This window comes from Panthera pardus, unplaced genomic scaffold (assembly GCF_024362965.1).
Source record: "Panthera pardus isolate Hobbes unplaced genomic scaffold, ASM2436296v1 HiC_scaffold_5, whole genome shotgun sequence".
Lineage (NCBI taxonomy): Eukaryota > Metazoa > Chordata > Mammalia > Carnivora > Felidae > Panthera > Panthera pardus.
Window position 1 is genome coordinate 5,160,418 of NW_026526980.1, and position 27,593 is coordinate 5,188,010.

A 27,593-nucleotide genomic window follows, 5' to 3' on the forward strand; every position below is an offset into this window, starting at 1 on the left:
ATACTGTTCCTCCTCTGTCTCAGGTCTCCCTTCCAGGCACTAGGTCACGAGCTGGCCAGAGCTACAAGGGAAGTCAGCGGCTTTCATCCCTTTTCACAGATGAGGAAACGGAGATCCAGAAAGAGAAGCAACTTGTCCAAGATTGTCTAGGTGCCATACACGGGACGTGCGGGCACACGAGGCTACTTGTTCAGGGGGTGAGGCAAGAAAAGGAGAACAGGAAGGGGTCAGGAGAGCACCTGAGGCGCAGAGGTGAACCCGCTTCCAAACCCTCGCATCCAGCGGGAGGCCCCGTGCCAGCCCCGCCCCCACCCCCAGCTCCCACTGCTCACCCTGGGTAGACCGCTCGCCGGCCTGGGTGTGCCGCACCTGGGCGAACACCTCCTCGCCAGGACACCTCATCAGGGCCAGGTAGGCATTGATGCGGATCTCAGCGTCCTCCTCGGGGCTTTGGTACAGGCGGGAGAGCACAGATCGCTGGCCCGGGCAGAGGGGAGGCCATCACCCTGGGTCCATCCACCTCCCACCCCTCTCCACCCCGGGGTTCCATGTCCCCCGAGCTGCTCTGGCTCCAGCAGGTGGCCCTGTCGCCACCCCCCCCCGGCTTTTATAATATCTCCACCATAGGAGGCCTCCCTGATGCTGTCACTTGCGGCCCGTTTATGGGAGGTGGTAGGGTCACTGCTGAGCCCCGTCATCCTCCAGCCCGAAGGCTCCCCACTTTCCACAGGTAACAACAGGTAGATAGATGGGTGTGGCTGCATTCTAATAAAACTTTATTTATAGAAGCAGCACAGTGTGCGACACAAAGGAGGTATTCTCTCAAGGGCTTGGGTTGCCCAGGCCCCTTTGCTAAGCAAGCAACCTCCCTCACCCTGTGACTTTCTCCCTCGGCACCTGCCGGTTTCCTTCAGAGCACAGCCCTCCATCCGTCCACTCTTGCAGCAGTATTTACTGAGCACCTACTATGTGCCCGGCACTGTGTTAAGCGCCAGGTGACAGTGACAAGCAAGATAAACCCAGCTCCTGTCCCCTGAAGGTGATCTTCTAGTGCAGGAAGACTGACAATAAATGTGGTTCGTCTGTGAAATGTGTATTAGGTGATAAATGCCAAAAAGGGAAAACTTAAATGGGGAAGCAATTTCAAGGGCGCCCGGGGGGGTTCAGTCAGCTAAGCGTCTGACTTCGGCTTGTGTCATTATCTCTGGATTCGTGAGTTTAAGCCCCGCGTGCGCTCTGTGCTGACAGCCTTCGGATCCTGTGTCTCCACCTCCCTCTTCCCCTCCCCAGCTCACACTCTGCCTCTCTCTCCCTCTCAAAAGTGAACATTAAAAAAAATTTTTTTTAAATGTATAAGTAATTTCAGGTGCAAGAGCCAAGGAGGACCCCCACAGTCAAAGTGATTTATACACAAAGACTTACAGGAAGTGAGGAAGTGAAGCCTCAGGATATCCAGGGGAAAGGCATTCGGGGCAGGGAGAACAGCCCATGCAAAGGGCCTGCGGCAGAAGCACACCCAGAGGGAGGAAAACCAGGAGCCCAGCGTGGCTGGAGAGCCGTAGGGGTGAGGAAAATAGGAGACAAAGCTATAAGCAAGTCAGTGGTCAGGGCACACAGGGCCTGCCAGGTCTGTCAAGACTCTGGCTTGAGGGCGAGAGAAGCCTCTAGAACAGGGGTCAGCCAACTTTTTCGCAAAGGGTCAGACAGTACGTTTTTCTGGCTTTGCAGGCCATGCAGTCTCTTGCAATGACTGTACTCTGCAGCTGTAGCAAAAAAAAAAAGCAGTCCTAGACAACACACAAATGAACAGGCACGGCTGCATTCCAGCAAAGTATTTCGTGCAAAATAGGCAGCAAGGGAGTGTAGGGTCTGTGGACCAGAGCTCGCTGACCCCCGAACTAGAGGGTTTGCAGCACAGGAAGGCTCCTATATGGTTTGTGATCATATTGCTTATTTGTGTGTTTCTTTGATCAGTCCTTGCCTCCCACACCAGATGCAAGCTCCGTGTCAACAGAGACCCGGACGCCTATTCACGCAGGTGCCCGGTGCACAGTAGGTGCCCAGTAAATACGCGACGGATGAACAAATGAAGAAGTGAGTTCGCAAACAGTGGTTCGAGACCCACCGCCGCCCAATCGCAACCCCAGGGAACGACACACAGGAGCTCACGTCCGCAGAGCAGGGAACTCTCCGGAAGGCCTGGATGGCCCCCAGCCGGACCTCAGGGGGGCAGCTCCTCTCAGACGCACAAGTGCTCAGAGCAGGGGTGAGAGCGGCGGCCGCCAGGCCCGCATTGCCAATCGCCTTCAGCACGAGCTGGAGCTGAAACAAGACGTCGGAGGGGCCTTGAGGCCTGGTGGGGGTGCTCACCTCACCCGCACAGCTGAGGGCTCACCTGCGTGGCACAAGCTGTGCCCAGGATGCCGGTCTCCCTCACCTGGTCAGTGTCTGAGGGCTCCTGGAGGGTGCAGTTGGCATCCAAGGCTTCTCCCAGGATCCTCATGAGGGAGCCGACACCAGGCAGGCGTCCGCAGGGCCCGTCCAGAGAGGCACAGAGGTTGTGCGCCAGGGCCGAGATGCCCAGAAAGGCGCTGGGGCTGGCCCCCGGGGTCTGCAGGAGCGGCTGGGGACAGAAACCGGCCCCCACCCCAGCCGAGAAGGCTGCTAAGTGGCCCTTCACAGGCCCGGCCGCGTACAGATGGGCCCCCCGCCCTAGCTGCACACAGACTCCTAGAGACCTGGGTCCCCTATCCCGGGAGTCTGAATAAACTGGCGTGTGGTGGGGCCTATCCACGGAGCACCTGCCAAAGGACCTAGGCGACGCTTAGGTGCATCAAGGAGGGAGAAGGCCGTTAGGGGGACGCAGGGCAGGGGACTGTCGCTGATGTCTCAGGACAGTTTCAGCTGTCACAACTGAGAAGCAGACACGCCAGCATCCCGGGGGCAGAGACCGGGGATGCCGCTGAAGGTCCTCTCGCACCCAGGAGGAACTGTCCACCCCAGAGGTCGACAGTGCGAGGCTGGGAAACCCCGGGCTCAGTCACCAGTTTGGAGGAGGAAGGCGGGCACAACACGGGGCGGGGCGGGAGCGTTCGGGTTAATGCTTAGCAACCACCCGGAGAAACCGCAGCCCCTCGTGGGTAGCGCTGGCCAATTTCCACGGTGTAAATGCTCCTGTCACAGCGCTCTCGGCGGCTCACCGCAGCGGGGCCAGACGCGCAGACATCAGCGGGGAGCGGCTTGCATGTGGCAAGAGCGCGCATGCGCGCTCCCGCTCACGCCAGCAAGCGCATGCGCACGCACACGCGCACACCCACCTCGCCTAAATAAACCCGAGGAAAGGGAGGCAGTCTTGTGCCGTAACGGGATGAGGTGTGCAGTCTCTATGACCTTGGCTTTTAACCTAACTTCTCTACCTGCAAGCTGAATGTTTAAATGACATCTGTGTTTTTCCGCCAGCTTCCCAACTGCGTGGAAATCGAGACTTTCCTGCCGCCAGCCCCACCCTCCAGCACATGCTGGAGCCTCTTGGGTCTCACTCCCTGAGGATCAGGAGACCCCAGTCCCCGCCATGGGGCTACACTGCCCTACCCACCCACATCAAGTAGGCTCATCTCTCCAGGGGCCTCCCAGCAGCAGCAGCAACTGAGCCCAGGCTGAGTCAGACCCCGGCCCGTTCCAGCTGTGCGACAGGGTCCCACCAAGACGCTCAGCCACCCCTACACCAGGGCCCTGGAGCCTTCAAATCAGAGGAAGGCAAAGGGGGGTGGGGTGAGTGGGGGATAGGGGAGCGCTGGTTCTAGGCCTATTGGGGGAAAAGCCAGAAAGATAGATTTATAAATTTTGTTAATGTTTATGCTTGAGAGAGAAGACAGATGCGAGCAGGGGAGGAGCAGAGGGAGAGGGAGACCCAGAATCCAAAGCAGGCTCCAGGCTTGGAGCTGTCAGCACCGAGCCGGAGGCAGGACTCGAACTCATGAACCGCAAGATCATGACCCGAGCAGAAGTCGGACGCTTAACTAAGCCACCCAGGCGACCCTAGGAAGATGGATTTTAATAAAAAACACTGACATGGCACTCCCTGTGTGCCTGGTTCTGCTGTTCACATGTCACACAGATCACATGATTGAATCGTGAGACACAGAGAGATTAAGTAATTTGCCTAGGGTCACCCAGCCCACAAAGAGGTGGGGCCAAGACGTAACCCTGAAGGGTCTGGCTTCCGGGTGGGACGTGACCCCACGCTCACTGCTCCTTAAATACATATTCTCAACTTGTGGAAACCAGGTCTGGGCATGGGCATCGGGCAGTGGCTTCTATTACCCCACACCCACACCACCCAGAGCAGCGACGGCCTGGCAGCCTGGGAAAATGCAATGTCTATACCGTCTCTGTTCTTCTCTTAGACTCCTGCTGTCCACCAGGTTTGTGCGTCGTGCGGTGTCTGCGTGTGTGCTCTCGTATGTGGTATGTGTAAACACGCGTGTTGTGTTCCCTTATGGGAGTGTATGTTTTTCCCAGTATACCATGTGGGTCGGGGTGCACATGTCCCAGTGCGTGCGCGTGCACACGTACCAACATGGGTGTGTGCCCTGTGTGTATACATGCCTGCCCTAATGTGTGTGTGTGTGCACGTCCCAGTATAGCCTGGTGTGTGTGTGTGTGCACCCAGGTATGGGTGGATGTCCGCACTTGTCCCTGTGAGTATTTTTGTGTGTGTGCCCATGACATGTCTGTGTATAGGCATCTCTACTTTCACATATATGTGTGTTTTGGTATGTATGTCTCCGTGTGTGTTTTCTTTGTGAAAGGAAAGGGATATGTGGCTTGGAAAAGCACATTCAATGTTATTCGAGATTTATCAATTGAGAACAATCTTCCCTGTTTCCTCCATACAGAGGAGGGAGAGCAGGGGACATGAACCGTGGAGAGAAGACAGCCAGGCTTGTGGAGGACGGTTTCCCCCTGTCAGAGGTCTCGCTCTCTACTGGCTTTGCCCCAGGAAGGCCGCCAGGGATAGGCAAGGGCAGACTGGGTCCTCCAGGGACCAAAGATGGAACGAGAAGCGAGGTAGGACCCAGCGGGGGAGGCCAAGTGGCTGGGGCCCCTTGGCTAGCTGGGAGCTGCAGGACAGCAGGGCCAGCATGAGGTCAGGGCTCCCAGCGCAGCAAGGACCCTGTGGGATCACTGGCTGCCCGAGGGACAGGGGGGCAGGAGAATGTCTGCCCAGAACGGCGAGCCCTCCTTGACTTCACGAGAATCAGAACCCTGGCTCCTAATACAAAAATCTCTAACTTAAAAAAAGCTTTGGTGACACTTCAATTAAAAGTCTGCTTAAAAGGTTCTCTCTTTTAAAATTTTTTATGTTTGTTTATTTTTGAGACAGAAACAGCATGAGCAGGGGAGGGGCAGAGGGATACAGAGACACAGAATCTGAAAGAGGCTCCAGGCTCTGAGCTGTCAGCACAGAGCCCAATGAGGGGCTGGAACTCACGGACCGTGAGATCGTGACCTGAGCTGAAATTGGACGCTTAACTGAATGAGCCACTCAGGTGCCCCCCCTTTTTAATTTTTAAAGATAAAATTTTCCCGGGGCGCCGGGGTGGCTCAGTCGGTTGAGCGTCCGACTTCGGCTCAGGTCATGATCTCCCAGTCTGTGAGTTCAAGCCCCACATCGGGCTCTGTGCTGACAGCTCGGAACCTGGAGCCTGCCTCGGATCCTGTGTCTCCCTCTCTCTCTGCCCCTCCCCTGCTCACCCTCTGTCTCTGTGTCAAAATAAATAAAAACATTTAAAAAAATTATAAAAAAAAAGATAAAATACTCCCCAGGCCTATGGCCCTCATACAACTGATTTCCCTTTTCCAACGGGACTTGGAAGCCCACTCGTCTTGCCCCCAAATCAAGCCTCCCCCAGAGGCCAGACAGGCAAGCTGATAGAAAACAATAGAAGATGCATCACGACTTGGGGAGATGAAACACGAGCTGGAAAAGACAGACAGCCTGCATTTCCCAAACCAAGAACCTCTAAGTTACATTCATCAAGAGACACCACTAAGAGAGGAAACGGCAAAGAGGCAGCATAGGGCCCAGCAATGGAACGGAGTCCACACACACACACACACACAGCACGGACAAGTCTCACAGAGAATATGGGAGAAAGAAGCCAGACTCCAGGTGTGCATGAGCTCACGGGACAATGTCAAGAGCGGGCAAGAGTGAGGGACGGCCGGAAAGGTCAGAATCCCCATGATCTTTGACGTCACCGACCAGGAAGGACACAGGGTGGGGGAGGGGAGCAGGAAATGTCCTCCATCTTTTTCTGGTTGCCCAGGTGGACAAACGTCACACAGGACACTTAGGAGTAGCACAGTCTCCTGATTGGGTACTTTGACATGTAACTAAAAACACACCCCTAACTGCAATGCGGCCCCCTGGGACGGTAGGACAGACAGAGGAGACCGTGGGGAAGGTGGTGGGATTTGAACAGCTGAAGTTTAGTAAGTAACGTACTAAGGTCAGTTCCTTGGATGTGACAAATATGCCCTGCGACGTCGGACATTAGTAATGGGAGAAACCAGGCCCAGATACACAGGAACTCTGTACTAGCCTTGCAACCCTTCTGCACACCGAAAATTACTCCACAAGAAAAAGTATATTAAAATACTCTTGGGGTGCCTGGTGGTTCAGTCAGTTAAGCATGTGACATCCGTTCAGGTCATGATCTCATGGTGCGTGAGTTTGAGCCCCGCGTCGAGCTCTGTGCTAACAGCTTAGAGCCTGGAGCCTGTTTCAGATTCTGTGTCTCCCTCTCTCTCTCTGCCCCTCACCCGCTCACTCGCTCTCTCTCGCTTCTTTCTCTCTCAAAAATAAACAAACATTAAAAAAAATTTTTTTAAACTCTCTTGCCTACCCCCTTCCCCCTCTTTCTCTTCCCCTTCCCCCTTCCCCTCTTCCTTCTCTCCACCCCTTCCAGGCTGCTAAAAGCAAGTCTGCATCCCGGACACATGCCCCACAAGCGCCCGGCACACTCTGTCCTTGTGGACTGGACGAGAGAACGAGCAAACCAGTCCAGAGAGGGGCCAGCTCTGGCGTAGAGGACAAGCCAAGTAGGCGGACGAGACCCTGGGCTCTGTCAGCCGAGGGACCCCGCCCACCCCGTATCCCTAACAAGCGGTCCCAGCAGCGACACCAGCCGCACGCCTGACACTTGGTGCACATCACGACAGCCCCTTGATCCACAGAGTCTCATTATGCATCACCCCACTGCACAGAGGGGGAAACTGAGGCACAGAAAAGGCAAGCGCCCGGCTGTAGGTCATCCTGGTAAGAGACAGAGCTGCGATCCGGAGCTGGAGGTCTAGAACCGGAGCCTGCCCTTTTAGCCACCTCACTTGTGCCGAACAAACGGTCTCGAGGACAATGACCCTGCGGGCACTGACTGAGCCCTGGTGGTTCCTGGACAACGCTAGTGCCCCTGGTGGCCAGATTGTCACCTGTCGGGCCATAAGCTGTGCGGGATGCCCCCAGCGGGGGCCAGCCTGAGCCTGGCTCTGAATCAGGGCCTGACTTATATCTGCTGAGCAGAGCCAACCACATAGCCTGCCTGGACCGGCCCCACGGCCAACCCTGGAGTCAGTGGTCAGGGGTCGGGGGTGAGTGCTCCCTATTCTGCCCAGAGAGTCAGCCAGAGCCTGACCAGCATGAGGGACTGAAAGATTCTGCTGGAGACGTCCTCCCCCACTGGCGAGGCAGGGGTCTCTGCTGCTCCCGGGGACCCTGGCTGCCCGTCACCAGCTCTCGAGTGTGTTCACCCCTCCTCCCTGCTGGTGGCCCCTGAATCCTCGCCCACTACCCGCCTGGCACAGCAGGGTGAGGAACAACAAGTGACGGTGCCCGCAGGCAAGTGAGGACACATCCCTCGGAGAAAGGAAGGGCACACGGGCCACCTTAGGCAAGCTTCCCAGCCTCCTCGGGCCTCGGTTTCCCCATTTGCAGTATGGGCGTAATCAAAGCACCTACTTCACAGAGGCATCGTCAGGATTAACTAAGACCTCCAGGTGATCAGAAATCCTTGGCCTAGCTTCACACAGGCTTCCTAGTTTCAAGACTCAATAAACGTATCTGTGTACAATAACAAGAACAGCTCTCACCTAAAGTGCTCAGACTCTGTGTCAGACACGGGGAGAATCCATTTACATGCATCGCCCCATCTCTTACCACCAGCCCCGGAGGAAGGTTCTTATTCCATCCCCATCTTCCGGATCAGAAAACAGGCTCAGAGAGGTTAAGCCACTTGCCCACAGTCACACAGCTGGAAGGCACACTGCTGAGACTCAAACCCAGATCTCGCTGCTCTGTCCCCACTGGCAGCACGAGGGGCTGGCTCAGAGCCCTGACGAAAGCGGGTCACCTCCTGTGTCCAATCGGTTGCTAAGTCAGGGAGGGATGCCAGGGGGCCGGGTGGGGAGCAGGGGCTCACCAGCAGCGTGTGGACCATGGCATCTGTGGGCTGTGGGATGAAGGCCAGCGACCAGAGCCACGCCTCTATCTCGTCCACCTCTACCTCTCCGGACATGATGAGTTCCTTCATGAGGCCCACACAGGGCTCGGTGCCACAGGAGGGCAGGGCATCCACCAGCGGCTGCCTGAGATCGAGAGAGACAGAGGGATGTCACAGAGGTGGCCCGCACATCCTGAGCGCCTTCGGACTCATCTCGAGGTGGCCTTGGGTCATCCCGGGACACTCTGAGGCTCCGAGAAGTACGATGGGGACGTGTCTGGGATCACACATCCTGGAAGGGGTCGAGCTGGGCTTGGGACCCAAGCAGCCTGGCTTACAGGGTTCACAAGGATAACAGCAGCCCAGTCCCAACCCTGGCCAGTCCGCCCACCCAGGAAACAGCGGTTTGGGGCCACATTAGAACCGCCCAATGCTCTGCTAAAACCTGCCTCAGTCACCAAGCAGGGGCGAGGACCCCTGGCATCGAACAGGAACCAACAACTGGCAGGTTGCCTCTGATGTTCAGTCCTGGGCCAACATCAGCATTTTTCTTTTCTTTTCTGAGATGGCAGAAAGGTTCTGAAGCTCAGAAAAGGTTTTCAACCTTGATACAATGGTGGCTCTGAGTAGGGACGTGACCAAATGGGAGGCAGATCCCCAGCATCACCGCAGAAACGGGAGGCTCCCAGAGCCGGGGGCCCCACAAGCCAGCCCACGCCTGCCCAGGACCAGACGCCCCACCCCCACCCTCATCATCTGCCTGTCAATAGTCTCTGGCCTCGATCTGCTCATCTCGAAAATGGGAATGCTGATGGACCAGCCCCAACATGGCCCGAGAGTCCTTGGAACACATAGGTCACTTCCTCTGAACGACGTCCTCCCTTTTCTTCCCACCTCTCACCCTCACACCTCCTCTTTCCGCCATAAATCTGGGCCCTGGGGAACCACACTTGGGCCAGAAGTGAAGGCAACCTCATGGACACAAGAACTCTCTGAAGAGCATCTGTCCTCTCAGAAAGTCCTAGATTTGGGATGGGTCCTCCCGCCTCCTAACATGTACATGGACCGATGAGACCCAGGGTCTTGTAGGAAAATGCAGAGCAGCAGACGGGGGAGGTCACCAGGGAAACGGGTACTTCGTTCCTCCTGAGGACCTGAGGGCCCTTGCCTTGGCCACACAGAATTAAAACACGACTAAGTCAAACATCACTTCTATTCAAGCCCGTAAGTACTAGACGGAGAAGCACAGACCGCCTGGGTTCAAAATCCCAACTCTGCTGTGTGACTCTGGGTCAGTTTCCTAACTGCTCTGTGCCTTGGCTTCCCTGCGCAAACATGAAGTAGGGATTAAAAAAAAAAAAAGCCACCTACCCCACGGGGTCCTAGTGAGGGTTCAATGAGAGGATACAGAGAAAGGGTTTCAGGAGGTGCCTCTCCATTAGCTATTAGGCTGTGCCGTCACTGAGACATTTGGTCATGTTGATTTTGCAGGGTTTTTTTTCTTTCATATTTTGGACTGATAACCTTTGTGAGATCTTTTCAAAAAATGTTTTCTATTTATTTTTGAGAGAGGGAGAGAGACAGAACATGGGCGGGGGAGGGGCAGAGAGAGAGGCAGACACAGGATCTGAAGCAGGCTTTTTGAGATCTTTTTGAAAGGCTGTGAGAAAGTCCCAGATGTCTGGAGCTCAGGAGCTTGGAGAGCAGCAGGACTTGGGGAAGGAGCCCCAGGCTTCCCCAGGACAGCCCGGAGCCCACAGAGTTCCTCAGACACTCGGCGCCTGGGGTCTCTGTTCACCCCTTGCTGGCCCCACATCAGTAGGGTCCAGGGGGTGGGACCCCATCCCGGCCCGCACCCCCACCCACGGCCAGAAGGGTACCCAAGGCACATTGGAATGCTAATTCCAGCTCTCTGCAAGAGGGTCCCAGTCTGGGGGAGAGAACAATGCCTGTATTTATACTGCCAGGCCCTTCAGATTGAGTCACAAGAAGGGCCCCCCCACCCCCGCCAGCCCGTGGGAACCTCCAGACTCCCCGCTTAATCACCTTCTTGGCAGACATCCCAGAACGAAGGACGAGTCAGTATCACAGGGATGAGACAAGACGAGATGAGATAGCACCATGCAGCCCTCAGAGGGGGGACCCGGGACGGGGCCAAGATGACCCAGCCCCACCAGGACCGCCAGCCAGCTCCCGGGCCGGTACCCCTCCCCCGCAGCAAGGCCCTTACCAGTTGTCCCGGCATTTAAAAGAAGATTGTCTCCAGAGTTCCAGCAGCTCCTCTGGGGAGAGTCCCTGGAGCTCTAATACCAGCGTCAGGAACAGTTCTGCGGCCTGGGAATCAGAGGGGGGAAGCATGAGCGACACCTCCTCCCCTGGCAGCCTCGGGGGGTGGTGGGGGGCACAGGGTCACCTACTCCATTCCCCTGCCTTCAGACAGGACGGCAAAGAAAGTGGGACATGTATTGGTAACTTCCACCTGAAGTGTCCTAAGATCCAAAGAAATGAGGCCACATGTCTGGGCTTCTCTCTCCTAAATTCCTGGCACGCAGCCTGGTCCATTTCTATTCTTTAACTTAACCAGCATTTACTGGGCACCTACTGTGTGCCAGCTACTACACCTAGGGGCTAGGGATAAGCAGGAGGCAGTGGAGGGAACAGACATGATACCTGCCTTTGTGGGCTTTATGCTCTAACAAAAGCTCACTAAATGTTCACGCGACCACGATCTAGGCTGAGTCTCAGCCTCTTTCATAGAGTCGGTGAGATGGCAATCTTTTCTGATATTTTTAATGAAAAAAATATAGAATAAAAAGGCGTATTCAGACCACACACCCCTCAGGTGTCCGGAGATAGGTGATTTGGTCCCGGCTTCCTGCTGGCAGTCCCCACGCCTCCCCCGGGCTTGGCCAAGGCCAGGACCGAGGCTCCCCAACCCACGCCTGGCCAGCCAGGGCTCTGCTGGGGCTGGGACCCACTCGCCCAGCCTCTGGCCTCCCGTGCTGAGTGGCAGGCACCCAGTTCCCGTGAACACAGCTTGGCCGGGCAAGACGCAGCCTGCACAACAGGCCCCTCACTGGCCAGCTCGGCCCACCCACCCCTCTGGACAGCACATCTGGCCCCCGGGGTCCGGACAGCATTCCTATGATGTGTCTTCTCTTTGTGGAGCTGGAGGCTACCCTTAGCTCTGCCTTTACTTTCTCGTGCCGGACACACAAGCCAGCCCCTTGGGTGGGGCGACTGTCACCACCACGGCAGGCCCTGACTGCTATTGGCCTTCAAGACTGTCAGCCCAGCTCGGGGCAGCCACCCCTGGGGACTCTCAACTCCAGGCCTGCTGCCTGCCTTCTGGATGGGCTCAGCTCGGCATCACCCGAGAGTCTCTGGGCTGAGACACTCACACTTTGAAGCCCTCCAACAACTGCTGTGCCTGGTTGAGCACCTGGCCACCTGGGGAAGGCCGGGTATCCACCCTGGAGTATGCCGCCTCCTCCGGGGAGGCCTCCGGCCCCGAGTGTGGGCATCAGGACTAGCCTTCCAGAGTCAGCCACAGCAGAAAGGATCACAGCACCGCCTCCGGTTCTCCCCTCTAGCAGCGAGACAAGGGAGAAGCCCGTCCGCTACTAAGAAGCACGCACGATCCTAACGCGAACACCACCACGACCACCACCGGTCACTTTGTACGGAGCCCCTGCTGCGTGCCAGGCACCGTTCTAGGTCGCGTGCACGCACCGTCTCATTTGACCCACGCGCGACAGCCTACGGGGAGTGGGTGTCGTTAGCCCCCCTTAACAGAGAAGATCCGGGACACTCTGAGGGCTTTACTCAGGTGCCGGTGGCCTCACCCCTAAGTGGCAGAGTCGAGCACTGAACCCTGGCCACCTAGCTCCTAAACCCACACTCTTCACCAGTGTCCCCTGCCTGAGGGCATGGGGTGGGGGTGGGCAAACAAACAAGAAAAAAGAAAGCCCGGACTTCTGGCAGCTGCCAAGTCCCATGATGTCAATACTCCCACTGTGGCCCCTTTCCAGCTGCCCGTGTACCCACGTGCTGTCACTGGATGCAGACTGGGAAAAAGCAGCACAGAGGCGCGAGAGCAGGTCATGTCACCACACACGCCTACAGCAGGTGCAAACACCCTGGTCACAGGTGTCAAGGTCACAGGCAGGTAAGTGATGGTTTTGAACACTGATTACCTTTGTTTCTAATGTGACTTCTTTTTTTTTTCTTGGTGTTTAAGAGCGAGAGAGAACACATGTGCAGGAGGGGCAAAGAGACAGGGAGAGAGAAAGAAGCCCAAGCAGGCTCCACCCTGTCAACGCAGAGCCCAAAACGGAGCTCGATCTCATGAGTCATGAGATCACGACCTGAGCCGAAATCAACGGTCACTCAACTGACTGAGCCACCCAGGTGCCCTTAACATGGACTTATTTCTAACACGATCGTTAATAAGAACGGCTGTGTTTAACAACCGACCTGCAGGATTTGGACCATCACCTCTGACATACCATGGTCTACACAGCCCCTAAAACCCTTGGCTGTACACAGTCAGTGTTTAATAAAGGCCCATGACCTGGGCTCCATATTCTTAGAATACCAGAAGGTAACCAAGAGCCGAGCCCTCTGCCTGGAGTCCTCCCTGGCAGTGGGGGTGGGGCTGTGCCACCCTGCCTCACTTCTCACCTCCTCCTGCATCATCTACGGATGCTCCTGGCCATTACAGCCCCTGCCCCCCACGTCGAAACTCCAGGGCCTCTCTGGCGAGGGTCAGGCCACAGAATTTGCTCTCTATTGAGCAGGAGTCCTGGTTTTGTTTCCCGACTGAAAAAACCAATTTTGTCTCCTGCCCAGCGACAATGGGGACGAGCAAGGGCATCCCAAGCCGAAGCCCGCAAGGCTGGTCCCCAGGGCAACCAGGCGGGCCCCCCAGGCCTTCAGGGGGCCGAGGAGCTGCTCCGTGGGCACTGAGGCATCCCTGAAAAGCCACTTTCAGAAACAAGGTCCTCAGCAGCTCCCCGCCAGCCGGGGAGGACCTCCCCAGGGAGAACACTATTTCCTTTCTCGGGCTATAAATACAGAACAGCCGCCCTGTGCCCTCGGGGGCCAGCACTGCCAGTCTCCAGGAAGCGAGACGCAGGCCCCGAGTACGCCTTGCCCTGAGCCACCTCTCCTGGGGAAGGGCCCGACCAGGGAGTCAGAGGGTGCTCTGGCGGCCAGACGGGGGAAGCGGGCCTGTCCTGTGGTTTCCGAGCACTTCCTGAGGGTGAGCCACATGACAGTTAGAACGTAGGCTACAAAGTGGCTGTTCTCGGCGAGGGCGACCATACTCCCCTGGCGCTATGTGGCACCACCTGGGGATACTTCTGTCACAGCTGGGATAGGGGTGAGGCTGGCCTCTGGTGAGCAGAGGCCAGGGACGCTGCTGAACATCCGAGATGCACAGGACAGCCCCTCCCCACTCAAGAACGATCTGGCCCAAGGTGCCAGGAATGTCAAGGTAAGAACCCTGCTGGGGGGACAGGCTGCCTGGGTTGACAGCTGGCCCGGTCACTTCCTAACCAGCTGGTGGCTTGTAGCACCACCTTGCGAGGCAGATGGCTCCTTTCTTTCTGGCTGCTCTCTGGCTCCCACGAAACCCCCAGGGTGAGGCACACGGGATCAGCAAGCTGGAGACTGGCTCCTGGTTCCCCCGTGTGTCTCTGCCATATATACACACATGTACAAAATGTGTGTGTGTGTGTGTGTGTGTGTGTGTGTGTGTGTGTTCAATATGCATCCAGTATACACAGATATAACACACGGTCTGTTTATTCAATATATTCTACTCTGTTTCATAGTCAATAAATGTAATCAGTAGGTATAAACGCAGCCTCTACATCCTCAATATATTATAAAAATACCTATTTTCTCAGTGTCCATCTGAATCTGACCCTTCTCCCCTCGTCTCCCAGACCCCCTTCCTGTATGTCCCCCTAAGTTACCACAAGAGCTTCTCGCCTGGGCTCCCTGCATCCCACCTGGCGCTCGGTCTGTTCTCCAGCCTTAGCCACGGGGGGAACATTAAAATGCACATCAGATCGTGACCTCCCTCCTCTGTACGACACCCTCCAAGGCTCCCCACTACCCCAAGAGATAGGGATTTGTGAGCTCCACCGAGGGGACCCTTGTCCCCTCTTGTGCTTCCCACTGGGCGCCAGCCACAGGCCCCCACCAACCACCCTGCCACTCAGACTCCCCAAGCAGCTCCTACCCTGGAGTATGTGCTGTGGCTCCCCTCCGCCGCCACGGGCCACCCACATCCACAGCTCTTCCGACCCCTACTCAACGTCACCTCCATCATCACTTAAAATTATACCCCATGCCAGCACCTCTGACCCTTTCCTGCTCTATGTGCCCCCCGCAGCCCCTAGGGGTCCAGGACATTCAGTTCACAGGTTTGTGGGTGTCCTCACTCATTATCCCAGGTGCGGAGGCAGACAAAGTCTCCCAAATGTCACTGGTGACACCCAGCCCAGAGTGGTGAATGGCAGGGATGGTGGAACAAAGATCAAGATGTGTCTAGAATGTTCCGGAAATTATCCTGACCATGAGGCTCTGCAGGAGGCGGCCCCACCGGTCCTCACCGTCCGGCTCCCACGAGGCTGGGCAGCCAGCTCCCCAAACACGTCCCAAGGGCTCAGACTCCAGACTCTGGTTCTTTCAAGCTCTTTTCAGAGCACTTTCGGCCCTAGATGGTCAAGGGACCACCCCAGGTCTCCACTCCAATGACCTCTGCTTTAGACCCTGGTCCCAAGCAGTCACTCAGCCACATCCCTACTCTGTTCTCTTCCCAGCGCTCATCAACAGCTGAAATCCTCATCACCTGTGGTGGGTACGGCCCCTCTCCCGTCACCCTGGATTTCATGCTACGTAAAAGCCAGGACAGTACCTGTCTCCTTCATTCTAAGGGCCGAGAACAGTGCCCAGTACATAGTAAAAAGCGTCTCATCTTGCTGAACAAACTAAACAGTTCCCCAACTGAGCAAACCGGCCACTTTGGGCCCCGCTGATGGGAACATCATTCCTGGGAACACGGAAGGTTCTTATAGGAAGGCAACGTGGGACGGCAGCCTCGACACAGGACCCAGACGCGTCGTTTTTCCTTCCCCAGGGACAGCCTGTCCGCCTCTCCTCCTACGTGTGGGTGCGGGGCTCTATCTCAGAACAAGACAGGCAGGGGGAAGACACAGCATCACGTATTCCCACAAATCCTGTCATTAGTCACAAAGGAGGGAACCAGCCAGATGTCTCGAGCCTTCTAAATCTCTCTGGGCCGCGAAACTATCTTCTCAAGTCCACTCCTCCACTTTAAACGACCAGCAGTTCCAAGGAAGGCTGAATGGGTTGGGACTCGGTGGGAAGTCTCCAGTGGTCAGATCTGGGTATGGCTAGAGATCTCCGGCGAGATCTCCAGGATAAGCCAGGTTCAGAAAGTTAGCCCGAGGGCCCAACAGGACTGTCTGGCCGCAGACGGGCAAGTGAAAGAAAGGCCTCCGCTTTGTTCATCTTCTCCCCGCACTGGGCCACAAGGCTCGGCACACACCAGCTCGATTTCTTCCCCTTCTTTTGCTTTTGTAACCGACACAGCTGTGCAGTACACACCCTGCTCAACTGTACGTAGCAGCCCTGATACTAAACACCAAGAAGGATTTGGCAAAAAAAAGAAGAGGGTGTCTCAGGGACCCAGGCCAGACTCTGTCCTAAGGCTGCCAAAGGCACTTACCTCGAAGCTGGTGGTCTGAGCCTGGCACAGCTTCCTTACGGACACGGCCACTGTGACCACCGAAGCCTGAGACTGCGTTTCCTCCCACTCGTACAACAGGCTGCTTGGAGTGACTTCCCCGTCGTTTGGATCTGATATGGGAAGCGCTAGATGGGGAGGACCATACGGGGGGTGGGGGAAGGCCAGATTGAGAAGAAGGCCCCCTGGGAGCCGCCCCCCAACCCTGCCAACACTTCCACATGTTTCCGGCAAAGGGGGTGGGGCAGACAGGCACGAGGAAAATCATGGCCGAGTTGCGGCTACCAGCAAAAGATGGGAAACAACGTTCACACCCATCCCTGAGGGCCAGTCAAACAGGCTACCTCCAAAGCGCTCTTGGGAGTGACAGAGAAAACATGCAAAGTCCCTCCGTGCAGAAGATGACTCAGCAATAAAAAGGTCAGACACCCGGTACAACGTGGAGACACCTTGAAACATTATCGGAAGTGAAAGAGGCCAGCCACGGAAGGTCACATACCGTATGATTCTATCTACATGTTACTCCCAGAATGGGCAAATCCAGAGAGCAGAGAGGTTGTCTGGGGCCAGGGGGATAGAGAATGATGGCAGATGGGTGTGAATTTTAATTTTTTTTTTTAATTTTAAAGAGAGAAAGAGAGAGAGAGAGCACAAGCAGGGGGAAGAATACCTCAAGCAGGCTCCACACTTAGAGCAGAGCCCGACACAGGGCTCAATCCTGAGATCCCACGACCCTGGGATCATGACCTGAGCCAAAATCAAGAGTCAGACACTCAACCAACTGAGCCACGCAGGTGTCCTGGGTGTGAAATTTCTTTTTGGAGTGACGAAAATATTACAGTTAGCTGCCATGATAGACGCACAACTCTGTGACTATACTGGAAGCCACTGAATCGTTCGCTTTAAATGGATTAACTGTGGGGCACCTGGGGGGGCTCAGTCGGTTAAGGGGCTAAGCATCCGACTCCTGATCCCGGCTCAGGTCATGATCGAGCCCCACGTCCGACTCAGCGCACAGCACAGGACCTGCTTGGAATTCTTTCTCTCTCTCCTTCTCTCTCTGCTCCTCCCTGCTCTCAAAATAAATAAATGCCTAAAAAAAAAAAAAATAAATGAAGTGCGCAACGTGAATTTTTAAAGTTTTTATATTTAAAAATAAAAAATAAAAATAAAACCACTTCTATCTTAATGAAAGATGAAAAAAAAAAAAAAAAAAAAAAACCACGGACAGTTCATTCAATTCCGTTGGGGAACATCCAGGTCTTAACATGACTAGACGACCCCTTTGCTGCCTGCATGGTGCCCAAGGCAGAGCTCAGAAGGCAGGGTAGGCTGGGACCCCAGCCAGTGTTCTGTGGAATCAGAGGGGATGCTGGGAAGCTCCAGGACTTCAGTCCCACCTGCCAGGTTCTTGCTCAGGTGGTGCAGTGAGCCTGGGTTCAGAGGCACGAAGGTTACAGAACAGAGCTGGGGGTTCAAGTCCCGGCTCTGTCTCTTGCCCGCTGTGTGACCTCAGACAAGTCCTCTTACCTCTTCGAGGTATAGTTTCTTTATTTGAAAAAGTAACTAACAACAGTACCTTCCCACTGGGGTCATGATAAGAACCAAATGAAACAATCCACATAAAACGCTCAGCACAGCTCCTGGCCCCCAGTAAATCCTTCCCTAAGGTCAGCAATAACAATCATTTTTATTTGATTATTCAGGGAAAGAGCAGTTTTTCAACCACCAAAAAATATGTATCTTTTCCCCTCAGATGCATGCCTTGCTTCTTTCCTTCCGTGCAAAATTCTAGAAGGGAGCCAAGCTCCAGGGAACGCTATGTGTTGGCAGGAACTTTCCAGAAAATCAGGAAACCTGAGTCAGCGTGCCCCCAAAATGCTCAGGTCATCAGATGGAAGGTGGAATTCTCCCACAAAAGCTGAGAACCAGAAGATTCTATCTCCACCCAGGGAAAAGGACAAGACCAAACCTGAGCCATGGGAGCCAGCAGAAACTTCTAGAAAAAGAGACGGACTCCCGTGTCAACAGCCATTTTCAGAAACTGCTCAAGACAGATAGGGTGCCAAACAGGGACAGAGTGATAGAGCCTAGGCCTGCCTGAGCCGCTCTGCCACAGGGGGTCTCAAGTCTGCTCTGAGGGTCCCCACATCCACCCTTGGTCACCTGTGACAGCCGGATCCAAGGACATCTCACGCAGCAGGGTGAGCGAGGAAAGGGTCCGCATGTGCACGGCACTTGCCTTCTCAGAGAGGGGCCCCACGGTGTCCAGCTCCGTGCAGGAGGCCTCCCTCAGTATGCCAGCCTGGAAACTCTGGTGGCAGGTCAGGTGGGACGCCAGGCCGGGCTGCTGGACCATGGGGGTGGGGGAGACAGGCAGGGGCTCAGGCGAGGCCCCGGCTGTGAAGGGGTAAGGTGGGGAACGCTGGGGGCCTCAAAGCCCGACCTCAGCCTCCCCCCAACCTGGGTTGTAGTACCAGCAGCCAGAGCAAAGGCTGACAGAGAGGGAAAGGACAAGGGGGGTTCCCACACAAAGGAACCCCAGGGCAGGTACTAAAACCTCACGTCGAACCTGAGGCTGCCAGATATTAAGACTTTGTACAGGGGCGCCAGAGTGGCTCAGTCTTAGGTTAAGCGTCCAACTCTAGGTTTTGGCTCAGGTCATGATCTCACGGTTCATGAGTTCCAGCCCCGCATCAGGCTCTGCGCTGACAGCACTTTTCTCCCAGCCCGCCCCTCCCTCCCTCTCTCAAAAGAGATAAACTTAAAAGAAGACTTTGTGTAATTGTTAACATTAACAGTGATCATCTTTCACCCTTACCCAGAAAAGTGCTATTGACAAAACACTTTCTCTGCAGGGAGCTGTGGACAGGATGGGAGGAGAGGAAGTGGGGCCAGGGAGCAGGGGGGAAGGGGGAAGGGCGAAGGGGACGAGATGGGGGTGTGGGGTAGAGGAGTCTGGAGGGAAAGAACTAGGGAGAGGGAATGGAGGGGAATGAGGTGTAGACAGGAAAGGGCGGGGCAAGCTGGGGAGGGAGGAGGGGAAGAAAGGTGGGTCCAGGAGGGCTGGGGGCGGGGGAGGGGAGCACTCACCTCCTCCCCCGGCAGGGCCTGGGAGCGCAGCGAAGAGCGCGCTCTGCGCAGGGAGCAGCGGCCTAAGTCCTTGGTCTTGAGCAGCCAGGCACCGTGTGGCTGGTAAGTGGTAGGACACCTGCCGAGGACGTCCACCTGGGCGAGCGGGGACCCCGTCAGCCCCTGCTCCTCCCCTGCCCCCGCCCCCCCCCCCAAACCAGGCTCCCGGCCTCACCTCCTCGAGGGTCTGGGGGCCGGAGGCGCCCGGGCGCCCCTGCAGGAGGCTCAGCACCGCACGCTTCACGTTCAGCACCCAGCGCGGCTCTGCGCTCCGAGGACACAGACGGGCCACGCGGCCTGCGTGCAGGACGAAGCGCAGAGGATAGCGGCCCAGGGCAGCGCTGGGGACCGGTGGGTGCGAGTCAGGAGGAGACCCTCCAAGGCACTGCTGGGGCCACAGTGCCTTTGCCCCTTCTGCTACAGGTCACTCCCCATAGGAAGCCCCTAGGGAACGCCCTCCCCCTCCCCCCTCCCCCCCCCCCCATCTTCCCAAATGACCTTGCTTCCCTCTTCCGCTGGGGTCTCCAGCAACTTCTGAACGGACCACAAGAGGCAGCCAACTCTTGGCTCCAAGGTGAGCCCAGCCTTCCTAACGCTTGGACTAAAGCACCCGGGCGCGCCCAGTGTCAAGTAACCAAAAGCTCAACTTCCAAGAGCTTCCTGAATTCCAGAGATTCTCATTTTCCCAGCCCACTGGGAGGTATCTAGCATCCCCCAACCCCGCCCCCCCCCCACCGCGAAAGGCGTGCGCACACACAAACAGATGAGGAAACTGAGGCTCAGAACCAGAAAGGGACTAGGGCAGCAGCCGGGATTCAAACCAAGGCAGGCTGGCTCCAGGGCCATGGGTCTCAGAAACTTCAGACCCCATCACCATACAGATGAGGACAAGAGGCCCAGAGAGGGGGAGCTACTGGGGGAGGGGCTCACACAGCAAGTCAGGAAAGAGGCGGGAGCAGAATTGAGTCCAGGGCTCATCCCGCCACCCCTCACCTCTGTTCCCCGCCACTCATGCACCTGCCAGGTGGGGGGATGGGGTAGGGGGAGGTGATGGGACCACTCCTGCACCTGCCAAGTGGGGGGATGGGGTGGGAGGAGGTGATGGGCCATGAAGTCCCCACAGTTGTGTGTGGGTGTAGAAGAGAGAGGTGCTTTAAGTCCAGCAGCCAGCCAGCAAAGCAGAACCTTGAGGTCCTTACTTTCACCTCCCCAGGAGGTCACTGTCCCTCTCCAGCTCCAACCGGAGTCAGGGGCCCTCTGGAGGCAGCCCCCTGGGTCTCAGGCCTTGTGCTAGAGAAATACAAATGTTGCCCGCCCCTTCCAGAATAGCAAATGTCAGTCTGGCCTCAAGGAGCTGACAACCAGCCCTGTGACTTAGCATTTCTGATGAGCCCAGGGACAATAGCCCTCACTGCCCCCTCAGAGGAGACCACCCTAAGCCTTTCAGCAGGGACCCATCTGCCCCTGGGCAGCGTCCCATAACCCTGGACCCCAGCACAAAGGCTTTATTTTTTAACAAATGAATTTGCAATAAAAAAGGAAGAGGAATCTGCAGGGATGGGCTTGTCTTCAGTCTGGCGGCTGGATTGAGCTTTGAGGCCACTGAGGCCACTGTCAGGGAGTCCTGGGAAACAAGCCTGAAAGAGAATTCCAGGCTTGGCCGGGTCACAAAAGGGAGGCTTAGCTCGGGAAGGGAGAGGCCATGGGTGTCCAAGAAAACCCCCATCTCAGCAGAGACAGGGAGGGGAGAGGGGTGGGCTTTAATGGGTACCCAGGGTCTCCCAGAATGTACTCATGGACAATGCCCAGCGGGTGTCTGACAAACACAAATCCTGGACATGTGGAGGGTGATGGACAGGGAAATAGGAGACCAGCTTCTCCCACCAGGTAAGGGAAGGCCAGATGAGGCTACTTAGACTCACTCAAGTCTCCTACACCCTAACTCTCAGTCGTTTTCATCAATGGTCTGGCCTGGGCACTTACCGAGGTCAAAACCTAAGGTGGGGTCACCCTCACTGTTCTTGCAATCTAACTCAGTGCACCTGACACCTGGTAGCTAACAGAAGGGGGTACAGGGCTTGTAGGTGCGGTCCTACCACGAGTAAGGCTAGCGTCTTACCTCAAACTCTCGGAATCCTTCAGAACTGTCACCTTGGACCCCAAGATGGAGGTCACCTGGAAGCCTTGGAGCTAAAGCAGAAAGCACCGTGAGTTGGTGACCTCTCCGGGGATATCCCAGGACCCCACTGGCACCCCCACCCATCGAGCAGTTCTGGGGCCCAGCATGGTAATAAGACCCCCGTGTTGGGAGCCAGGCAGAGAGATCCTTCCCTTGAGGGAAGGTTCTAGCTCCTGGGTGGTAGAGGCCAACTAGCTCCAGGGGATAAAGAGCTGAAATACCCAGAATCTACGGCTCCCTGGTCAATGTCCAGAAAGTTCTCACTGGTTTCTCATTTTGCCTAAAAGGCCCGAGCAGTGTGGGGAAGGGATGTGTATCTATAATATAGTGTATCAACAAAATATGTTAGAATTGCAAAGCAAACCAAGACTTTGCTCACCATGCATTTAAAAAACCTGGATGTCCCAATGCCCCTGTGGATACGTGCATGTGCCCGTGTGTGCACTTATCACAAAAGATGGACTTTCTAAACATGAAAAATAAAATCATCCCTAAAAACTGCCTTCCTGTGTGACTGATGTCACTTTTTACAAAACAGACTACTTTTTAAATTTTTTAATTATTTTTTTTAATGTTTATTTATTTTTGAGAGACAGAGAGAGACAGCATGAGCGGGGAGGGGCAGAGAGAGAGGGAGACACAGAATGTGAAGCAGGCTCCAGGCTCTGAACTGTCAGCGCAGAGCCCGATGAAGGGCTCGAACCCACGAACCACAAGATCACGACCTGAGCCGAGGTTGGACGCTCAGCCGACGCAGTCACCCAGGCGCCCAAAAAACAGACTGTTTTTAGAGCAGTTTTATGTTTATAGCAATACTGAGAAGGTGCAAAGATTTCCCACATACCCCATATATGCCCACACCCACAACCTCCCCCTTTACCCACACCCCGCCAGGGTGGTACATTTGTCACAATACACGAACCCGCATGGAGACATCGTTGTCATCACCCCAAAGCCCAGAGTTTACATCAGGGGTCCCTCTTGGTGTCGTGCATTTTTATGGGTTTGGACAGACCCATCATGACACGTGTCCACCAGGATAGCATTTTACAGGGTCGTTTCACTGTCTGGGGATTTTTTTTTCAAAGTGACTCATCTTCATCTTGACTGAAACCCATTTGCTCTCTCCCCTGAAAACCAGCTCCCCTCCCCCAACAGAGGGTCTGTCGTGCCCCCAGTCACCCAGGCTTGCAATCTGGGGGTGAGATACGGTCCCCCTTGGCACTGAGACGTTGTCCTGGACAATGAATCCCTCAGCCATGTAACTGATAGCATTTGCTTTCTGACCACTTGATTGAAAGCCATCCATTCTAGCTATATTCCGTATGTGCAACTTTTACGTAGAGAAGCAGAACATAGTTTTGTAACAAACTACTGAACTGTACACTTAAAAATGGTTAAAAGGCAAGAATTTAAGTCGGTTAAGCGTCCGACTTCAGCTCAGGTCACGATCCCACAGTCCGTGAGTTCAAGCCCCGCGTCGGGCTCTGTGCTGACAGCTCAGAGCCTGGAGCCTGCTTCAGATTCTGTGTCTCCCTCTCTCTCTGCCCCTCCCTGTTCATGCTCTCTCTCTGTCTCAAAAATAAATAAACGTTAAAAAAAAAAAAAAGAATAGAGGGGCGCCTGGGTGGCTCAGTCTGTTGGGCGTCTGACTTTAGCTCAGGCCATGATCTCACAATTCATGAGTTCGAGACCCAAGTCAGGTTCTGTGCTGACAGCTCAGAGCCCAGAGCCTGCTTCCGATTCTGTGTCTCCCTCTCTCGCTCTCTGCCCCTCCCCCACTTGTTCTCTCTGTCTCAAAAATCAACATTTAAAAAATTACACACACACACACACACACACAAAAAAAGAATAGACAGAAGGCAGACGCCTGAGAACATCTGAATAATTCCACGGGAGCCAAGTGCAAAGACAGACAAAACTAATCCATGGCATTAGAACTCCGGAAGGCCTCTAGAAAAGTGACCAGGAGGGAGAATGGGGCAGGTGACGGGGGCTGTGTTTCACTTCTTGATCTGGTGGTCACTAGACCTACACGTTCCGTTTGTGAAAACACATTGCTCTGAAGATCCGTTTTCACACCTTTGACACAAAAATGTATGTAACGGATTGCCTCCTGGGCAGCTGTAAAGTTTCCATTTTTTCCCAAACGCCTTTGATAGAAGCCAGTTTTTCTTTTCTGGCCAACATTTGACATTACCAATTTTTTTTTTAAATGCTTAAAGCAAACGAACGAATCTACAGCAGCACACAACGTCCTTTGTGAAAACTGGTCTTACAGAAAACCAACCAACAGCTGCCAGTATTTTGATGGACGTGAGCGGACAACAGACTCCAGATGAAGTTCGGGACCAGAGCGGACATTTTGGGCAGTTGAAGAATTTAGAGGCAGCTCACAGCCACCCCTCGAGAGACCACATCCAGTGGTCTACGTGAAAACATTAAAAAAAAAAAAAAAAAAAAGTTTTGAGAAACGCTTGTGAGCAAGCATTCTGGCCAGTTCAGAAATGCTTCTCAAGCAGGAGATAAGACTTCTGGGAGGGGCGCCTGGGTGGCTCAGTCGGCTGAGCGTCCACCTTCGGCTCAGGGCATGATCTCGTGGTCCGTGAGTTCGAGTCCCGCGTTGGGCTCTGGGCTGACAGCTCAGAGCCTGGGGCCTGCTTCAGATTCTATGTCTCCCTCTCTCTCTGCTCCTCCCCTGCTCACGCTCTGTCTCTCCCTCTCTCTCAAAAATAAACATTAAAAAAAATTTTTTTTTTTAAAAAGACTTCTGGGAAAGCAAAAGGCCGCCATTGATGTGGGGTGGGAGGGTCTGTCCAGGAACCACAGGAGAATCATCAGAAAGCAGACAGGAAAGAAGGAGCAGGCCTTTCCACTTGTGAGACCACGAGGGAGCTTTACCATGTGCCTTTAACCCGAGCCATGGACCCTCAGCTGTGTTTGCTCAGGTTCCCCAGCTTGGACCCTCATTCCTACCAAGGACACAGCTTGCCCCCCAACACCCAATCCCATGGCTTTATTTGCCCCGAGGAATACTTTCCCTTTCCCTCTTTTTTTTTTAACCCCCGCTATTCCCACACAGGGTACCTCCTACAACCAAAATGGCGCCACATTCCGATGTCACCCTCTAGAGTCCTGACCTGATGAACTTGAGATTGTTCAGAAATCTCCTCTCCATTTATGTATAATGGAAAGCCGGGGGAGAGAGGGGGCTGTAACTTCCCCTGGGCCCTCCCCAGCATCCTTGGGATCTCCCGGTTGCCCAAAGACACTCACCCATAAGGCCATCTGGCACGGGCCAAGCACGTCTAGGATGACCAGTCCTCGGAGGCCAAGGCCACTCCCCTCCACCGGGGCCCCCTGCAGGCCAGTACTGGTGTTGGTGGAAAATCGATAGGTGTATCTGGTGCCCACAGGAAGGTGGGGCTCAGCTGACCCTGGAGAGCAGACAGAGGATAGAATGTCACCTTGACAACCCATCAACCTCTGCGACTCAACTCCACCCAGACTATTTAGACGTCTGGGTTCCCACCTCCCTGCCTCCACTGGTCCATGAGCTGCCTGTTCCCGGTGCAGGGCAAGCCCAGCAGACGGCACCCTCCTCTGAGGGTGAAGAATAGCATAAAGACAGGAACAATACGTGTTGAGCAAAGGGTGACCAGCGTTTTCTTACGCTAAGGCCCCCTTCTGACACCTTTATACATCATCTTTGGCCCCTACCCGCCAGATGTGACCACCAGCTGTGCTAACCCAAACTCTCTCTAGACACTGCAAAACACCCTGAAGGGTACAGTCCTGGTTCAGAACCACTGATCTACACTTACGTGAACTCATTTAGGCCTCAACCAACTCTGGGTGGCTCTTCTTTCTCCATTTTACAGAGGTGGAAACTGAGGCTCAGAGAGGTTTACTAACTTACCCAGCGTCACACAGCTGGGATGCCAACCTTGGGAGTTTGAGTCCTCGCCTGTGCCCTTGAGGACGTCATGTGCGTCATGTACACTAGGAGAGGGTTGTCCTGGTTCTTGATGGGAACGGGCCGGGAAGCTGGCCAGCGTCAGGGGACAATGAGGTGGCGGGAAGGGCTGACTTAGGGAGGAGGCGGCTCTATACTTCCCTAACCTCCCATTTAGGCCAGGGGACCAATTGCGAAACCCAGCTAACTATGACACCCCACCCTTCTCTGGGGCTTGTCAGTGAATTAACATTTTCAGGTGCTCAAAGAGCCACACCTCACACTCCAGGACGTTCCTCTCCCTCCAAAGAATTCGCCCTAAAGCACTCTCATCTACTCCACCCCAAAACGCAAATAGAATCGCCCGGCACAGATGTTTACTCCATCTGGGGACCACAAGGTGTAAGGCCAGAGCCCCAGGCGTGCTGTTTACTCCGCCAACTGCTGATAACCAGATGGCCTTTCCAGAACTGGCCTCTCTCCTCTGCACCGGCCGCTCTGGGAATGGGGACATGTGCTCCGAGGAGGCTGTCCCCACTCACACCAGGCAGCTGGTCCGCTTTGCTCCCACCCCCAGCCCTGCCCGCTCCTGTCTCCGGAGACCCTTGCTCACCTGCACCTGTCTTCAAGCAGGAGGCTGCGCAGCTCATCAACACATCTTGAGGTTCTGAAATCACAGATCGGATGAAACAAGGGCAGGGCCAGGAGAAGGCACGGGATGGCCCCACCCACCGGCCACTGACCTACTTGTGTTGGGGGGGGGACGCTTAAGCGTCCGAGGGGACAAGAAGAGATGATGCCAGTACTCCTGTCTGTCAGAGGGCTGGGAATGACCTCCCCACCCCTTATCCAACCTGCTCTCCCCCATCGTGGATGTGGCACCCCTGTCCTCATTGCCCGAGCTGGTAACGTGGGAGTCATTTGCGTTCTTACTCTGTTCCTGGTGGCCGTCCCCAAAGCTCTGTCGAGTCTATCAACAAACGCAAGTCTCCCTCCCTCCTCTCCCTGCCCCTGCCTCGTAACTATCCCCCGTGTCCACAACTCCTCGTCCGCAGCTGGAGTTGTCTTAAAAACCAAAATCTGGGGGCACCTGGACAGCTCAGTCGAGCTCAGAGCCCGGAACCTACTTCGGATTCTGTCTCTCCCTCTTCTCTCTGTGCCTCCCCAGCTCACACTCTCTTTCTCTCGCTCTCAAAAATAAAGTGTAGGAAGAACAAAAACCTCAATCTGATCACATCGCTCCTGGTTTAACAGCTCCCAAGTCCCCTCCCCGCCCCCCTCAAGCCACATGCGCTCCTAAGAACATCCTTTACCACAAGGGCTGGCCGCTGTCTGCCCTCTGGCCACTTCTCACCTGGCCCTCACCCTCTGGACGCATGGGTCCTCTTCTTCAGCTTAAGCCCTTCGCACATGCTGTTCCCTCCTCCCTGAACACTCTTCCTCCTGTTCTCCACACCCCAGGCTCCTCCGGGTCTCACCCCAGCAGGGTTCTCCCTGACCACTGTGAACCGACAAAGCCAGACCAGGGGGCTGCAGCAATGAGCGGTGGTCTCCAGAACCTCCGGAACACCTCCTCCACCCCTCACCACCACGGCCGCCTTCTCAGCAGCAGAAGCCAACCACAGAATGAACAGCACGGGCTCCCGACCTCCTAGCCCCTACCCCAGGCCATGGAGGTCCCTCTGCAGGGAATCTGCCCCCACCTCCTTCTCGGGAAAGGGTCAGCTTCTCTGCCTCACTGGTCCCAGCCCGAGTGCTGCCCACTTTCACCTTCTGTCAACCTTTGTCCTTCCTTCCAGCCACCCCCCTGGATCTTTCCCAGGCACCACCCATCCCGCTCTCCTGGAACAACCTCAGCCAGGAATCCGTCTGCAACCATGTTCAGACAACAGCTTTTCTAGAATACCATTTCCATCCTTAAAACCACCCCCCGGGCCTCGACGGCTAACCATTTCCCATAGGAGCCTGCCTAATCCCTTGAGAGATGAAACATTTCCCCAAGATGGGGCAAAGTGCATTTTACGCCATTTTGTTTAGACCCTTGGA

At 55.3% G+C, this 27,593-nt stretch overlaps 1 protein-coding gene and 1 long non-coding RNA gene across 2 annotated transcripts in view; one reads left to right on the forward strand and one right to left on the reverse strand.

Annotated features, from left to right (window-relative positions):
* Positions 1 to 27,151, reverse strand: part of LOC109278326 (uncharacterized) — a 131,096-nt gene extending 103,945 nt beyond the window's left edge. Inside the window, 13 exon segments of the mRNA XM_053894285.1 lie at positions 333 to 477; positions 2,170 to 2,322; positions 2,438 to 2,623; positions 8,481 to 8,646; positions 10,732 to 10,835; positions 16,264 to 16,394; positions 18,448 to 18,628; positions 19,375 to 19,509; positions 19,589 to 19,754; positions 21,533 to 21,603; positions 24,869 to 25,029; positions 26,161 to 26,214; positions 26,902 to 27,151. Of these exon segments, the coding sequence (XP_053750260.1) occupies positions 333 to 477; positions 2,170 to 2,322; positions 2,438 to 2,623; positions 8,481 to 8,646; positions 10,732 to 10,835; positions 16,264 to 16,394; positions 18,448 to 18,628; positions 19,375 to 19,509; positions 19,589 to 19,754; positions 21,533 to 21,603; positions 24,869 to 25,029; positions 26,161 to 26,197 (1,636 nt within the window). The 5' untranslated portion in view covers positions 26,198 to 26,214; positions 26,902 to 27,151.
* On the forward strand, positions 4,168 to 5,343 carry LOC109278329 (uncharacterized). The gene is made up of 2 exons (XR_008419306.1): positions 4,168 to 4,424; positions 4,899 to 5,343. It is a non-coding gene; the product is annotated as an uncharacterized LOC109278329 (long non-coding RNA).
* Positions 27,152 to 27,593: the final 442 nt, after the last annotated feature.